Source organism: Notolabrus celidotus, chromosome 3, assembly GCF_009762535.1.
Source record: "Notolabrus celidotus isolate fNotCel1 chromosome 3, fNotCel1.pri, whole genome shotgun sequence".
Classification (NCBI taxonomy): Eukaryota; Metazoa; Chordata; class Actinopteri; order Labriformes; family Labridae; genus Notolabrus; species Notolabrus celidotus.
The window spans coordinates 23,974,954-23,992,140 of record NC_048274.1 but is presented as its reverse complement, the minus strand read 5'-3'; the positions used below and the strand labels follow the sequence as shown (position 1 = coordinate 23,992,140).

Sequence of the window (17,187 nt, the reverse complement as noted above, 5' to 3'; positions counted from 1 at the left end):
GGGGTCACAAAATCATAGTGGTCATTATGGTGAAAAATACAACAGCTATTTTTGTAGAAAGATAGTTCATTAAATGTGAACATTTTCAGAATGTACTTGTACTTTTTTGCACTAAAACAAAGGGACAAATGTAGAGTTGTTGTTATTTATAGGATATGTTATGATTTTACTGGTCCGGCCCACTTTAGATAAACTTGGGCTGTATGTGGCCCCTGAACTGAAATGAGTTTCCAGTGCTCTCTCCTGCACTACATGAACCCGCCTGTGGGGGCGCTCTTTTGTATGTTACAGCTGAACGCGCTGGTGGAAAGAGTAAAAGAAGAAGCTGCCCTATTACCGTGATACAGCGACTTTACCGGATCACATTTTGAGCACTTTGAGTTGCCTTCAGGACAAAATGATTTCGACTCATACTTTTGGAGATCCTGGAAAGATGAAAGAGTATCATTACACCGGTCCAGTAGAGCACCGGTTCTCTCCATACGCTTTTAACGGAGGGTGAGTGAGATTACTTTAGTTAGCCAGTTAGCTAGCTAGCTAACGTTAACATGTAACCAGATTAGCAAACAGCAGAAACAATACAGAGATAACGTTTGTCCACACAGAGGAGTTCCTTTGTACAGGGAATAAAACAGTCTTACTCTATCTTATAATACAGCTAGTACCATAGGCCACGCTTTTCTAATGATAGTTATTATATTAGTTTCAGTTTCGAATAAGTAGCCTAGCTTTCGTTAGCAGGACTACGGGACAGTATACACGTTTCCTGTTGGATATATTCTCTATAAGATTAATGAAATTTCTGTTTGCGTTTTGTTTTCAGAACTGTACTCGCTGTTGCCGGAGAAGATTTCGCCATCGTCGCCTCAGACACCAGGCTGAGTGAAGGCTACTCCATCCACAGCCGGGATTCACCCAAATGTTACAAGCTGTGAGTGTGCACAGTCACTGCCCCATCATGCACATTGACCACAGTTTGTTTTGCTCCAGCTTTGTGTTCAGTAACACGCTGTGAAACACCTCGGCAAAGCCCCAGTCAGTCTGTGGCTTAGATCAATTGTCACTTTAGAATGGATTAGGTTTATTTCACAAATAAAAGCAAAAACAAAACAATCACTGAGGGATTTATCAAGGAAATATCGATAGACATATACATACACGCACATATCGCTATGTACATGCATACGTACATATACACGTGCATACATACACAAGTACATTCATCATACATATAAACATGCATACACATCCACATATATTTCAGTCAATCACATGCTGACCAAAAAAGGTGTATAGGCAACATTGTGCAAGTAATTATGTTATTTTTAGGGATGCACCGATCCTACTTTTCGATATCGATACCTGGGCTTTGGTATCTGCCGAAACCGATACTAGCTGATCCGATCCTGGTTTTGATTGAACAATCTCTAATGTGAGGATGGAATCCTGTTTTGGCAACTTCAGGCTTTTCTGACTTGATGGTGAACTGTACCAGGGTTCCAAGTGCTAAACCAGAGGCTGGAATCCCTTAATTTCAAGGATCCGGAACAATTAAATCCAATAACCTGTCCGTTTTTTCACACTTTGAATCCATTAATAGAAGGTTTCTTCCTTCTTTGCAGTCGGCTACAGCTCATGTAAACTTCTTCCTTTGGGCTTCCATTATATTTTTCAGCGTGACAGCCATCCATCGAAACATTAGAGCTGCACATGTTGCAAGTTTCCCGCGGAGTTGTTTGCAAAAGAAGCATGAAATGCACCTAAACTGCAGAGCCTCTGTGGTTATCCTCCATAATGCTCCGCCAGGCTAAAATTGCACAGACCAGCCGGCCCTGATGACCTAGGAGACGCTCATGGCTGTTGTAAACACAGAAAAACATAGAACTGAGATGAATAGATCTCCCAGATTGATCAACACTGTATATCGGCCCCTTGTCACCGATATCTGATCTAGCTTTTTGAGTTCGATCTAGCCGATATCCGATACCAGGATCGGATTGGTGCATCCCTAGTTATTCTACAACAAAGCAATATTTAAATGTTTCATTCAGAAACAAATCTCAAAACATTTCAACCTCAACAAGCAGCAATTCAGAAATCTTAGTGAAATCTAATTTAAATGAATAGTTTATACTTCATTCATACTTCATCATGAACCCAACTTCAAACTAAGCTGCCTTGTCTGATCCTGAATGTTGTTCTTCTTTCTATTACAGGACAGACACAACTGTCATTGGCTGCAGCGGGTTCCACGGAGACTGCTTGACTCTTACTAAAATCATTGATGCCAGGCTAAAGGTGAGCTGGAGCATTACCATTAAAACTGTTCAAACTATCAAATGCTGCTGACTTGACAAGAGTTCTGCCCATACTTGTACACAAGCAGTCAGCCGATGATAATGATAGCCATCACAGTTGACATGATGCTAATGTTCTAATGTTTTCAATCAGTCTGTAATGTAAAAATAATCTCTGAATGCTCTTTTCGAGATGTTTTTTGTCAGAGTTGTCCTGATAGTGTATGAATTCATGAAATACTGTCAAGTGTGAAGATGACCTCATTGTTTACTCTTCTTTCACTGTTGTTTTCTGTGCCTGAACAGAACTCACAGAGGCTGTCACAGATTTGTATCTACTGCTAACCCTTAAACTAATTTTTCTGCCTGTCTTAGATGTACAAACACTCAAACAACAAGTCAATGACTAGTGGAGCCATCGCAGCCATGTTGTCCACCATTCTGTATGGCAGGAGATTTTTCCCCTACTACGTTTACAACATCATCGGAGGACTTGATGAGGAGGGTAGGTGCAGCCGTTGTCAAGATGAGTTAGGATAATCAACACAAGAAACACTTTTATCTACATATATTGGACTTTCAATATGAAAGGGCTGCTTATGTTGGCTTTTGCTTGTTTCTTGACTACATGAGGCAAGTAAAATTGTGTCTTTACATGGACAATGTTTTTGAAATATCTAAGTTTGTTTTCCACATGTTTGTAATGCAGGTAAGGGAGCCGTGTACAGCTTTGACCCTGTTGGATCCTACCAGCGAGACACGTACAAAGCTGGAGGATCAGCAAGTGCCATGCTCCAACCACTACTAGACAACCAGGTAAGTTATGTGCACTGACTATTTAATTACAGCTGCTATAATCTCATTGTGTGTCTCGTTTAACATTCAGATGAGTCAGTGCTACAGACAGGTGTCCTGAAGCTCATATCTGTCTTCTTCCACAGATTGGTTTCAAGAACATGGAGGGTGTGCAGCATGTGCCTCTGACTAAGGACAAGGCAGTTCAGTTGGTCAAAGATGTCTTCATCTCTGCTGCAGAGAGAGACGTCTACACCGGAGATGCACTTCGAGTCTGCGTCATTACAAAGGAGGGCATCGATGAGCAGACAGTACCACTGAGGAAGGACTGAGGAGGGAAATGTTCCTCTTTCTTTTCCACCCTCATTAGTCTGTTCTACACTCACCCTATTGTTTCTGCCCTCAAACATCAGGTTTCTTTAAACAAGAGTGTTGATCCAGGGTCTGTTTCATGTGGCGTCTTTACCTTGAGAGCTGCTATACAATTTTTTATATCCACTCACAGTGACATCAGTTTGAATCTACACTTTTCTCCTGCTTTCCCTGCTCATCCTCTTTAATTTCTGCCTTGATTACACCCTCTTATTTGCGGTAAAATAATTTGATTGTGGGACAGCACTTCTGTTCGAAGAGCCAAAAAAACCTCCTCTCAACTTTGGTTACACTCTTCCTCTGTTGGGATTTTCCACAATTTTTTTTGGAAGGATACATATTCCACTGTTCTTTTTACATTATTAATAAATGTAAGGAATTAAAAAAAATGTTGTCTCCTTGTTTTTACTTCTCTCTTACACATGAGCTGACAAAGATTATGCTCCCTTGCCTTGTATCCAATTTGAGTGGGTGAATTTCTTATTCCAGAGTTTAAAAAAAAAGAGAGTCCCTATAAAGTGAAATAAAATCTATGAATATTTCATTTATTTTCATGTCTGGTCAAAAACATGACCCATCCCTCGTGGAATTATTCAGACACAATAACTAAAAGTCCATTGAAATATTCCATTACCTTCCCAGCCAGCATCAAACAGCAGTAACGGGTATATAACGAGTATAACTACAAAATAAAGTCACTTTAAAATGACTTGGCTCCCCCTAAAAGTTATTTTTTCTCCAAATTATGGACAATTAAGGATATTTATCGAGTTAAGGGACCCAAGAGCCTCAGTTTATTATTATTATTTAAGCAGCATGTAAGTAGACATACACCTACATGCTTATATTAATGTAGAATCAATGCATGATCTGCTTGGGTGAAACATGACTGATGAGGGATTTTGGGGACGATACTTTAATGAAAGTGAAAAATCATTAGATAACCAACATGGCTAGTGTGATAGTATCATACTGACTGTGAAGAGATACTCAAAGGGCTGCTTTCTTAAATGCCTCTTTGGAAGAAAACAGCTGTGGTGCTCTAAAATAGGTGCTGACACTGCTTGGTGTATTTGAACAAGTGGGGTCGGGGCACACTCTGCTGGACAAACAACGTTAAGAAACAATTGTAAACATTGAATGATAAAGAAATAAAAGGCCCCCCAACAGTCCCATAATGCTGGATCACCTAAATCAGAATGTATAAGAGTTGCTCTGCATTTATCCATCCAGAGGTTTCATTTATGGCCAGTCTCATATTACACTGTATGTTGGAGCTATTTACATTGTTTCGTATATTTGATTATTTTTACTTTAATGAATTGATTTATTTATTATTTAATTTAATTTAATTAACTTTGATGTCATAGGGGTAGTAGTATATTTCGTTACTCACTTTTATAGGTTGATAGTTTAGCACCGAGTGACGTCTATATAGGGCAGGTAAGATAGGAGTGGCGGACACCGGGGATGGTGAATGGAGATGCTGCCTTTTGTTTGAGAGAAGCTTTTTTGTTGTACAATAAACCACCAAAAGATTGCATACTTGGCTGGACATTGGCTTGGCTTACTAAAAAAATTGCTGTGGATTAGCCTTAATGAGTGAAAGCAGTTACACATGTTTTAAAGTCAAACAAGCATTAGCTTGCTTAAGTTGAGGTTTGATTTGGATTCAATACACAGACATGTCCTGTATTTCTCTTATAAAATAATAATCTGTTGATATTTGGTGTATATACAATAATGCTTCAATATAAAAATAAGACAGTATCTAGAGGGTTTTGTGAAATTGCCAATTTCTATGAAATGCCAGTGTCGAAGCTTCATTTAATGAAAATCAACCAATCTCAATGCAGTTAATAATTCCTGTTCTTTCAAAAAGCCTCCAATACAAAATACTATCATTTTAAAAAATGAACCATTTGATTTATGAGCATTGTAAATATATATTTAAACAACACAAAAAAATATGCTTAAGGGTAGAAACCTACATTTGATCAAACTAACACAAGTTTCCAGTCCAATATAAACTAAACCTCTCTGTTTAATCATTTCTTATTCTGAACTCTCCAAAACAATGACCACACAAGAGGAAACATTTATTTGTGATATTTTTATTTCATTTTATTAACCCAAATTAACCAGGAACTTTTACAAGTGTTTACTTAACAACTGTTTAATATTCAAAGACTCTCTCACACACAAACACAGACACACACACACACAGTGTCCTCAGGCGTAGTACTGCAGGTTGGCCTTCTTCTTGGCTTGGACCTCAAGGATTCCCTCCATGTAGTCTTCATGGTTCAGCTCTGTGGCCCCTCGGCGCAGCGCGATCATACCGGCCTCCACGCACACAGCCTTGCACTGGGCTCCATTGAAGTCGTCGGTGCATCGAGCCAGCTCTTCGTAGTTGACATCAGGACTGACGTTCATCTTGCGGGAGTGAATCTGCATGATGCGGGCTCTGGCCTCTTCGTTTGGCATGGGGAACTCGATCTTTCTGTCTAAACGACCTGAGCGGAGCAGGGCAGGATCCAGGATGTCCACTCTGTTGGTGGCAGCAATCACCTAGGAAGTAAAAGAATATGTAGTTCAACTGTAGTCATCATACTATAGTAGTGCCAATGAGGAGATACACACACAGAATGGCTGTTCCCAACTTTTTAGTGTGAAGTAAAACAATTCTGTACTTTGTTTCTTGCACTTTGACAAAGGTTCACTATGTTTAATGAGCCGTTACTTGTGCTGTTGTTCTCCTGTAGCATTATGTATGTAAGATACTGTACTGTGGTGGTTTTGGGTTACAGATACACCTACACATGGCTTGTAAGATGTCTAGCCTAGTCTTAAAACTTGATCACAGTAAAGATACAGAACTTTTACACAGTCTCATATCATGGAACCACACACAGGATGGTAATGCATATTGTACATTTATAGAGGCTGATTTGAGGTGTCTCCAGGGGGAAGCATCTTTACCTTGACCTGCATGTTGGGCTGAAATCCGTCCAGCTGGTTGAGCAGCTCCAGCATGGTCCTCTGCACCTCTCTGTCTCCTGCCTTCTCGCTGTCAAACCTCTTGGTTCCGATGGCGTCCAGCTCATCGATGAAGATGATGGATGGGGCTTTCTCTTTAGCCAGGGCAAAGGCGTCCCTCACCAGCTTGGCTCCATCACCAATGAACATCTGGACCAGCTGTGGACCGGCCAGTTTCAGGAAGGTAGCTTTGGTCTGAGCAGCACAGGCTCTGGCCAGGAGAGTCTTTCCTGTGCCAGGTGGCCCGTACATCAGGACCCCTTTGGGTGGCTGGATGCCCAGGTTCTCAAACTTCTCCTTGTGGTTCATGGGCAGGACGATGGCCTCCACCAGCTCCTGTATCTGCTTGTCCAGACCTCCTATGTCACTGTACTGCTCTGTAGGGCGCTCATCCACCTCCATGGCCTTGACTCTGGAGTCGTACTCGGTGGGTAAGGTCTCGAGGATGAGGTAGGAGTCTTTGTTGACACCTACCAGGTCTCCGGGCTTTAGCTTCTCGGCGTCCACCAGCCCGATAACAGGGAGGAAATATGTCTGTCGGGTCGAGGTCTTGATGACAGCGCATTTTCCTTTCCTCTGAGAGTCCAGATCCACATTAGCCCCGTCCTCCTCCTGGTCGTTGGGGTCCACATCCAGAAGCTCGATCACATTGGACACAAGGTACGGAAGGGTTTTGTTCACTTTGATCTTCTCCGTGTTTTCCTTGATTTTGTCTTTCATAGCCTGCAGCTCGTGGGTCACTCTCAGCTCCTCGCTCTTCATTATCTTGATCTCACTGTCGAGGAGACGAGTTCGCTGAATGATCTCCTCTGTGGACATTTTTAACACTTCTTCGCCGATTCCATCTTCCACTTCATCCCAAACTGATTTGTCACTCAGCGACGCCATCTTTGCTCTGACTGTGGTGAACTGTGACACAGCGGAAAAGAAAGGTACAACTCCCGGAAGTGGATAAGTACGGAAGAGGATTAGGCTCAGTGAAAAAAATAAAGAATAATAATAATATTATTCTGAGATTTAAAGTCAGAATTCTGACTTTAATCCACTGAAAAAAGGTCCAATATATTTTATTATTATCATTATTATCAATATTATTATTATTATTCCGAGAAAAAAGTCAGAATTCTGACTTTATCTCAGAATTCGGACTTTTTTCCTCAGAATTCGGACTTTTTTCGTAGAACAATAATAATAAAAAAACATATTGGACCTCAATTAATAATATTTTTTAGTGGCCCTAATCCTCTTCCTTAGACAAGGATGTCGCAATTGAGCATATTGTTGCACTGGAAGATGTTATATGTACACAACTTTTCACCCCGTAATTCCAAAAAATAATACTCAAGAAAATTATAGATACTCAAAAAATGTACTTAAGTACTGTACTCAGGTAGATTTACTTTGTTACTGTCCACCACTGTTTATGATGCTCCTTCTGAATGTACCCATTGTTTGTTAAGTACATCTAATATAAAGTTTTATATAAATATATATCAGAGACCTGTTACTTTAATTTCTCGAAGGAAATAGGAACAAATGAAATAATTTGGTATCCCACTCATCGTAAAAATATAAATACATTATTTTATTCAAACTAATTTACCCGCCAATCTACTCCGCAGAGCAGACCGGTAGGTGGCAGCACTGCAACTTAGTTATTGTCTTCCAGCCGGTAAGTATTTCAAAAAGAAGAAGCCGAAGCAGAAGAAGAAGAAGAAGTGGCACCAGTGGAGCGAGGATGAAACGAGCCTTCATCTACATTAATGTGGTCCGTGTGCTGATCTGAACGAGGTCGGTGTGAAGGTACGTTGCATTGCATTAAACTGAGCTCCCCTGGTGTAATTCGGAGCTTTATGATGCTTATTTTAACAAGCAGAGTCCCTGTTCTGACTCTGAACACAACACGTTTGACATACGGTTCTGCATTAGCTTCTCTGGCTAATATTAGCCCTGCGGCTAACTTCAGCCATCAATTGTGTTGACATAGTTCCTTTTGGAAGATGTCAAGAAATTATAAACACTACTTGAGATAAATACATTTGTGTCACTAACTTTCAACACCAAATGTCTCCAGTAAGCCTTCGTGTATCGGGGGGAAATGAATGAACGAGATAAAGACACATTATTGAACGCTGCACCTCAACACTTCTGGGGATGTTTGCACCGTCGCAGCAGCTATGCAAATACCTTCTACATGTCATATTCATCGATTTTACTCAACTTTATTCATGCAATTAACAATTATTATATAATGTGTATTTTGTGTTTTCACCTTTGCAGGGAGGAAAGTGCGGCTACACAGAAGGAACAAGAACAAGGTGTTTGTGCAGAGTCGAGTCAATCGTGGCTGTAGTGTGATACACCTCAACGTTACAGACCCCAGACACACAGTAGAGGCACCTGCTGTGTAGTTGTCTTAACTGTGCTTATTCCTGCTCGTTGGTGGCAGAGAACTAACGTAAGGGGGTCAAAGAGATGGACCAAAACAACAGTATACCAGCCTTCCAGGGACTGGCATCCCCTCAGGTAAGACTGGATTCAGGTACTTTACAGTTAATACATTTTAAATTATTTTGCCATCCCCCAGCACAACCACAGACTTATCAAGCCACCTGAAAAACTCCCTACAGCTGTCCAGCACATCCTGCATTGTGATCAGGCTTTATGGTGGCAGCACGCACTCTTATTTATGTTTTGTTCAGTGATATCATTTACTGCCTATCCTAGAGGAAGGTTGACATCGACATAGCCCTGAATATTTACACCTAGAGATCATGTCATATATGTCACAACAATGGAAGGGATACATACTTCAAGTTGTTTAGGGATGCACCGAAAATTTTCGGCCAAAAATGGCCAAAAGTGCATTTTCGGTTTTCGGCTGAAATATTTTTATCACCGAAACAGAATGTTGTGATGACGCAAGCAAAAACCGCGGCCAGAAGACGCTTGTCTGAATAAGGGCCAACATGTCTGCATCTGTTCTTTCTTTAATTGTAGCACTAAAGCATCTTCTAAGCAAAGAGGACCATGGAGTGGAAAACAATGAAAAGTACACTCTTAGAGTCTGTCAGCACACGTTTCACTGAGATCTATTCGGATCCTCTGCACTTCATCGTGACTGCACTTGATCCGCGTTATAAAGATCGTTACTTGGATGTGGAAATAAAGCAGAACGCACAAGAAATGATCCAGGCCACGATGGATACGGAGAACCCTTTTTGAAGACGGAGAAGTGCACAGTGCAGGAAGGAGAACAGAGCACAGAAAAAAGGACTCGTCTCTCTGAACAGGATGAGGGGCATGCACCCTCGTTGTCTGATCTGTTCAATGAGATCCTTGATTTTAGTGAGGTTAGTACACAGTCAGAGCCAGAAATGCAATGGTAGGGGAGACCAGGGACAATTTTGACATTTCTGTCTATAACTTTGAGCTCTTTTGACCCAGTGTGTTCAAACTGCTATACAAACTAGCTTCAAGTGTCTACTAATAAATGGCCTAGAAATACCTGTGCAACACAAACAGAAAATGCATGGCTTAATCTCAAATCCAAGGAGTGAAATGTTACAACTGTCCCCGGCCGCCCTTCTAATAATTGGTAAAATATTTTTTTTTTGGTGTTTCGGTTTTCGGCCTTGGTTTCCTCTTTTTCGGTTTCGCCCAAGAATTTTTATTTTGGTGCATCCCTAAAGTTGTTGTAGTTGTTGATCTTGATGTAAATAAAAAATGACATGACAGCTTGCAATATACAGTTTACAGTGCTACATTTTCATTTAGTGTGTGCTTTTGCCTAAAGCATGGATCTAAACAGGAGGGGACAACATTAGCAATTGTCAGTCCAATCATATGCAGGTGCTGACATACTGTGCTAGAGACCATGCACACAGCTTTAGAGCAAGTTTTTTATAGTGTATATTGTTAAACATTGTTCATTTACATTCTTGTTGCTGGTGTGTTCGTGCTTGTGACTTACCGCCCTGTGTTAATGATATCTAATAATGCAACAATTGGCTGATTTGATTGTGAGCTACTGAGGAACTGCAGATGTAAATAAGCTTTAAGCTAACTATGGTACAATGCCTCAAATGGTATTATGTATGTTCAATATAGTATATGATCCCCATATACATAAACCCAATGAAATAAAACCTTCTGAAATAGAAGCTTACTGGAAAGTACTTTACATTGTCCATCTGTGTTGGAGCCAGATTGGAGTTTGATCAAAGGAAAAAATGTTTCTAGAATAGTATTTGAGTTGAAAGATCAGACTTTGAAGTATTGAACATGATCATTTGATTTGACCCTTTTCTCTATAATGAAGAGATAAATGTACCTGATAGTCACCTCATCGGTTTGTGTGACAGGCATGTTTCTCCTGGATTCTGTGACCATGAGATAGTTTAGATGTAGCCTTTAAATGGTTTTCTGACCACATTTCAGATCTATCAGTTTAACTATTCTATGTGGTTGTTTTATTTTTGCTGGAAAAGTCAACCAGAGTCTATGCTTCATGACAAGTGTGAGTCAATAACTCCTCACCTAACCTCAGGTGGCTGAATGAAGCAGCTTTGGTTAGCCATGTCAGTGTGCCTACGATGATTTGAAGCTCTTAGGTGGTGAGCTAGTACTGCTGTTACTTAAAAAGTAACATACATATGCAGCATGTTTTACCTCCAAATCCACCAATAGATAAGTCTTCATTATATTATGTGGTCGAAGCAAAACAAACAGAAAACATGATTTGTGACAATGCAGGGTTTGTGTGTTTATCATTAGTAAGCATCACTTCCTTCCCCTGCTCTTTCCCACATGAGAGTGTTATGATTTGCTGTTGTACAGGGTGCCATGACCCCAGGCATGCCAATCTTCAGTCCAATGATGCCATATGGCTCAGGCCTGACACCACAGCCTGTCCAGAACACCAACAGTTTGTCTATACTGGAGGAGCAGCAGAGACAACAACAGCAACAACAACAGCAACAGCAGGCAAACACAGGTACAACATCTACAACCAAATTCCACGCATCATTTGTCATGAACATAGGTCATGATCTCATATTTCCGGAATTTGTACCGTCCCCATGTTTTCATCCCAAAGTGTTTCTTACAGTTTAATGTCTTAGTTTTACCCACAGTGGAAATCAAATAACTTTTTTTGTTCTGCAGGCCTCCCTGGAACATCAGGGCAGACCCCTCAGCTTTACCACTCCCAGTCAGTTGCAGGCCCGACCACCACAGTACTGCCAGGAAACACCCCGCTCTACAACACCCCGCTGACCCCCATGACTCCAATCACACCGGCCACACCAGCCTCAGAGAGCTCTGGAATAGTACCACAGCTACAGTATGTCTGATTTTGTGTCAGTTTGTCTCTCATCACTTTCAGGATGTTCTAGTTTAATCTTGTTCTACATTGCATTAGTAAGTGGTAACCATTAAGCTTAGGTTTACCACAGACAACCTTTTATAGAAAGATAACATATTGACCCTAAATAGGTTAATGAGTTTAAACCACAAACAAAAGACACTTCCAAGGCTACCTGCTGGTGTTATGTTAAATCATTAATGTTTTTAACTTACAAATTAATTTGCCTTGTCACACATTTGAACTTGACTCTCTGCTAGCTGTCTAAATATTTATTCACCCCCTTGACTCTTACTCATTTCTTGCTTTTGCTCTTCTATTTCTGTAACACAGAAACATCGTATCGACTGTAAACCTGGGCTGTAAACTGGACTTGAAGACCATTGCCCTGAGAGCCAGAAATGCAGAGTACAACCCAAAGGTGAGTCTGATAAACGTCACTGAATTATCAGCTCTGCATTGGTCAGCAGCTCAATGATGTAATTTTAAAAAATCAACTCTTGGAGGAGGAAAGGAAAAATGTGGTTCATGTTTACCACAAGTGTTTTCCATAAATGTCACTGACGTTGCTTAATAGGACATGATTTACATTTAATAATGTCTTTAAGAGCAAACTGCACACACTTCTATGACTTGTTACTTCAACATGATCTGTATGTGAATGTAAACATAAGTTGACTGCAGTCCAAACAGAAAAAGTTCAATATTTTCTATCAGGTTTATGAGAAATTGAAAATGTAATATATTCTAGATTCATTACATGTAAACTCAAATGTTTCAAGCATTTCCTATTTTAATGTTAATTTCGGCCTAAAGCAAAATATAGTAATAATTTGGGTTAGAGTACATTTCTATGGCAAAAATACCATGTAGCACTCCGTGTAGTTCAAAACCAAGCGGCAACCGGTTTAAATATTTGAGTCCAATGCTGAAGTGCTAAAAACTGCAGTTCATTGAGGATCCGCTTGAGGCTGGCTCCAGAAGTACCAGAAACCACATACACACCAATTTAAAAAAAAGACTATCTTTACAGCAGAAATAAACATGTTTACAGACTGGTACAAAAGACGAGTGTAGTCTGGATAGCTCATTTCTCGATCTGCACACACTGTAGGGGGGGTGACTTTTTTTCTAACGCAGCAATTTCAAAGATATTGAGATTACGAGTCTTCCAATGAGAGGCACAGCTGACTTGATTGACAGGCGGGAACACTGTAGCTGTTGGCTAGGAGGCTCAAAGCCCGCCTCTTTACCTCACACTAGCTCGCCAGCAGCAATATGGCTGCTGTCGACGATTGGCCTCAAAACAGCGCTTCAGAAACTGTTGGGTGAAGTCACGGATCCTACGTCCATATTTTATACAGTCTATGTTCAAAATATGCAACCACCATCATGATAATGACTGCTGGCTTGAAAGTTAAGAAGACAATCATCCACCAAGCACAGACACCTTCAGGAAAGAAACTACAGATTCCTAATATCAAAACACTCAGAAGTGTCAAACTACAGAGAAAAGAACTGGACTGTTATTCAGTGGTCCAAAGCCCTCCTCAGATGAAAGATACTTTAGCATTTAATTTTGGAAACCTAGGTCCTACAGTTTGGAGGAAGAGGCCAGCCAACTCTTGTCCCCTGAACCCATGTTCAACACGTGTTTTTGATCATAGTGACATGAAATGGTCAAATCCTGCAAGTCTCTGGCTTGGAAGAACAAGTTACATGGAAGAATCAGTTTTACTGGTAAACTGGGAAGTAGCCAGTGGTTGAAGTAAATTAGTATTTCTTCATCTTTCCTACAGTAACATAATCATGCCAAAGTTTACCCAAAGAACGCACAAATGTTGTTTTGGAAAAGCCCAGACTACTAAATGCATAGTGAGGCCCTGCTGCCTGTAATAATATCATCTGTCTCTTCATGTCCTTTAGCGTTTTGCTGCCGTCATCATGAGAATACGAGAGCCCAGGACAACTGCTCTCATTTTCAGCTCAGGGAAGATGGTCTGCACAGGAGCCAAGAGGTCAGAAAAACTCCTTTGTCAAAGTGCTCATTTCATAAGTCCTTAAATCATCTCTGTCTTTCAGTAAAACACCTTTTCCTGACTTCAATTGAGACCCTCTATACATTTCTGACTCATATCTCACCTCCTGCCTCTCCTTTATGTGTGTTTAACTTAGTGTCTTGTCATGTCCCATGTTTTCAGTGAGGAGCAATCAAGATTAGCTGCGAGAAAATACGCTCGAGTGGTGCAGAAGCTTGGTTTCCCTGCTAAGTTCTTGGACTTCAAGATTCAGAACATGGTGGGAAGCTGCGATGTGAAGTTCCCCATTAGGCTGGAGGGATTAGTCCTCACACATCAACAGTTTAGCAGGTAAAAGTTTGTTTTGCGTTCTGAATTTCCATTTTCAGCTAAACTTGAGAAACCATGAAAGAAGGAAAGAGCTTTATTCTTCTTGATGAGACTTTCACTTATCACAGAGCTGTAGCCTGACTGAGACCTCTGAGAAAAAGTCTCTGAGGGAATCATTTGAAAGCATATTAGTAAAAGTTTAAATAATACCTAGACTTTGAGGATTTTTCACAACTTTAAATCAACTTTTTAATGTAATTGCTCTTGTGCTGACATGGAGTGATTTCTCTGTTTCAGCTATGAACCAGAGCTGTTTCCTGGACTCATTTACAGAATGATCAAACCTAGGATCGTCCTGCTCATCTTTGTTTCTGGAAAAGTTGTACTCACTGGTAAGAGCCGATCCTTTCTGGGGTTTTAAATCAAACATAAGATGTTATGATTGCAGGTCTCCATTTCCCCAAATCCCCTCTTCATTTGACTTGTGAACCATGCTGATGTGTTTTTCATTGTTATAAGCTGTGCCCAGAAAACTGAACTTCAGTTATATATGTATCTTTGTTGTTTGTTTTTTAAGGTGCCAAGGTGAGAGCAGAGATCTACGAAGCTTTTGAAAATATTTACCCCATCCTGAAAGGCTTCCGTAAGACAACATAGAACCTGCAGCTCCTTCTTTTATCGTCTCCTAAACCCTGTCCCTTTTTACTCCCATTTTTTTAAAAATCAGATGAAGCGTTGTCAATATGTCGACCTACCAGTGGACTGCTGTAAGGGCTTTTGTACAGGGATGTGGCATCTTCTTGTTTGGTTAGTTTTCTTCCCACAGTTGCTCGCAGATTTTTAAAAAACAGCCTCTCAAAAACAGTTTTAAGCTTTTTAATGCCATGTTCTGATCACAGGAGATGGAGTATTTTACACTGATACACCTCTCAAATAGTTTGAACCTGGTACGACCCTTAACAGTTATTTTTGTTGTCTCTGATGTCCCACTCATCCCTGATTGTACATAAGACTGTAAAGAATGTAAAGTTCGGTAATTAGAAGAGAAGCAGTCTGAGTTTGACTGTTTTTTGTTTTTATTCTCAGCTGTTTCAAATAGTTTTTATACATTGCGTTTTTATTAATTGTCAGTTCTGATCACGAGTTCGTTCAACACATGTTCAGGTCTATCAGCACTGCATTCCTTCTGACAGTATTCACTTAAAATTAGTCTTCACTGTTATCTTCATATGTGTGCATTTCAAAACAAGCAAATCTTTGATCTTACTCCTCATTTTAAAAATGTTGGACGTGGATTCCCCTCTTATTAATACACCATTGTGGTTTTTGTATTCCACTCTAAAAGCAGTGACTGAAGTTTGATTCTCGTACGTCTTTAATCAACAAACGTTTATCTAAATTAATCAAAGTCCTGCTGCAGAAGTTGCCATCAGGTCGCTATAATTTCTTATAGGTTTGGTTTTGGCTCACACTATATTTGTAGCATAATCTATGCTGTATTTCATTTACTTTTCCTTTACTAAAGTGACTCCAACCTGCAAGCAAACAGTTCTGATCAATCTGTTGAGTTTACAGGACGCCTTGGATTATTGTGAAGCACAACCAAAATGTGAAGTTACGAGAGTTTTGCTCTTTTCCTTATCTTGAATTCACATTTTGCCTCTTACATTCACGAGCACTAAAAGACATCCTGTTGGCAGATCAACTTTGCATCATGTTGCCTTGTTTATGTTGCTTTATGTTTTCTCAGTTGGCCGTTCAAAAATATATTTAAACTTTATTTTTTTTCAATTGAATGGACTACATTTTTGGGCACTTGTTGACTGTATAGCTGGCCACTTGGTTAGTTTCAGCATCTGTATGTCGGCTCCCTGAAGACTGTATGGACCGCAGAGTAGCTGGTGAAATTAGAAATTTATACTCGACTACATGTATTGTAAATTTCTACTTTAACCAGCAATTCCAAACTTGTCAGCGGCCAACCAGGAGGCAATCAATTTAAATGCAAATTCTGCATCTGAAATTGTTGTTGTGCTGCACTGTCCATTAATAAATATGTACATACTGGCTCTCTGGTTACAGCTGATTCTTTGACACATGATATATCATCAGTGTGAACATTGTGATGTTACGTGCTTTCTATCCGATAGCTCTAACTTTCCTGAAGTACCACAGTGTATGATATATACACAGTATATATCTGATAACAATAAGTGACCTTATAATGATAATCTGGCAGTTCAGTTGTACTGCACATAACTGGTAGGGGAAAGTTTTAACCTTTGAGGAAGATTCAGGACTGACTCCGATGAGCACTCAACATTAACTTCATAACTACATAAATGGATGCCAAGATCACTTTTCCTCTGAAGCTAAAATATTTAGAGCTCCCTATGTTATCAGTCAAAAACCATGCCTATGTGATGTCAACAGAGGGAAAAGAAGCCACACTTTAAAATTGAATTGTGCATCAAATAGTTTGTTCTTTAACTTGGCTTCTGTCATTAAAGTCAGATCCTTATAAGCTGATTTATGTTGACGTGCTTCTTTTAATGAAAAGTTTTGTTTTTATTAGTTATTTAATTAAATTATGTATTTAATTTAATTAAAACACAATGGGAGGAAATTAAGTGATGTCCATTCTTCATCAGTCCATTGAAAGTGACACGGTGTAACCTTGACAAATGAAGAGTTTGATACTATGTAACATCAGAATATTTCTCACAATTGCTTTTACATCTCTGATAGCCCGCTGTCTCATTCTGCTCAATTGGAAGAGTAAGACCCCCCCAGCCTTTTCTCAGTGAATTCATGACCTGATTATATTCCTAAAGTTAGAGAAAATTAGGTACTCCTTACGCGGGTCAGTTGAGAAATCCAACAAAACTTGGTCACTATTTCTTTAACATGTCCAAAGCTTAAAGCTACCTTAAGGGGTGTGGCTATTTCTGTATTCATGTAGCTGTGTGTG

The 17,187-nt window shown here is 39.9% G+C and overlaps 3 protein-coding genes across 4 annotated transcripts; 2 read left to right on the top strand and 1 right to left on the bottom strand.

Moving 5' to 3' along the window:
• Positions 1–298: 298 nt before the first annotated feature.
• psmb1 (proteasome 20S subunit beta 1) lies at positions 299–3,533 on the top strand. The gene is made up of 6 exons (XM_034680551.1): positions 299–498; positions 824–931; positions 2,217–2,298; positions 2,673–2,802; positions 3,007–3,113; positions 3,239–3,533. The coding sequence occupies exons 1-6, from the start codon at positions 398–400 to the stop codon at positions 3,422–3,424; spliced, it is 714 nt and encodes a 237-aa protein (XP_034536442.1). The 5' UTR covers positions 299–397; the 3' UTR covers positions 3,425–3,533.
• Positions 3,534–5,562: 2,029 nt separating this feature from the next.
• psmc3 (proteasome 26S subunit, ATPase 3) lies at positions 5,563–7,435 on the bottom strand. The gene is made up of 2 exons (XM_034680834.1): positions 6,447–7,435; positions 5,563–6,035 (listed from the first exon to the last, which is right to left on the bottom strand). Exons 1-2 carry the CDS (start codon positions 7,389–7,391, stop codon positions 5,697–5,699), a joined length of 1,284 nt encoding a protein of 427 aa, XP_034536725.1. The 5' UTR covers positions 7,392–7,435; the 3' UTR covers positions 5,563–5,696.
• On the top strand, positions 7,231–16,285 carry tbp (TATA box binding protein). Of its 2 annotated transcripts, XM_034680835.1 has the most exons (10): positions 7,231–7,435; positions 8,126–8,306; positions 8,784–9,029; positions 11,343–11,499; positions 11,670–11,847; positions 12,202–12,289; positions 13,795–13,886; positions 14,070–14,237; positions 14,514–14,608; positions 14,794–16,285. In XM_034680835.1, exons 3-10 carry the CDS (start codon positions 8,979–8,981, stop codon positions 14,871–14,873), a joined length of 909 nt encoding a protein of 302 aa, XP_034536726.1. In that variant the 5' UTR covers positions 7,231–7,435; positions 8,126–8,306; positions 8,784–8,978; the 3' UTR covers positions 14,874–16,285. The 2 variants fall into 2 exon arrangements, with proteins under 2 accessions (XP_034536726.1, XP_034536727.1); XM_034680836.1 differs by lacking the exon at positions 7,231–7,435 and having other exon boundaries at positions 8,183–8,294.
• Positions 16,286–17,187: the final 902 nt, after the last annotated feature.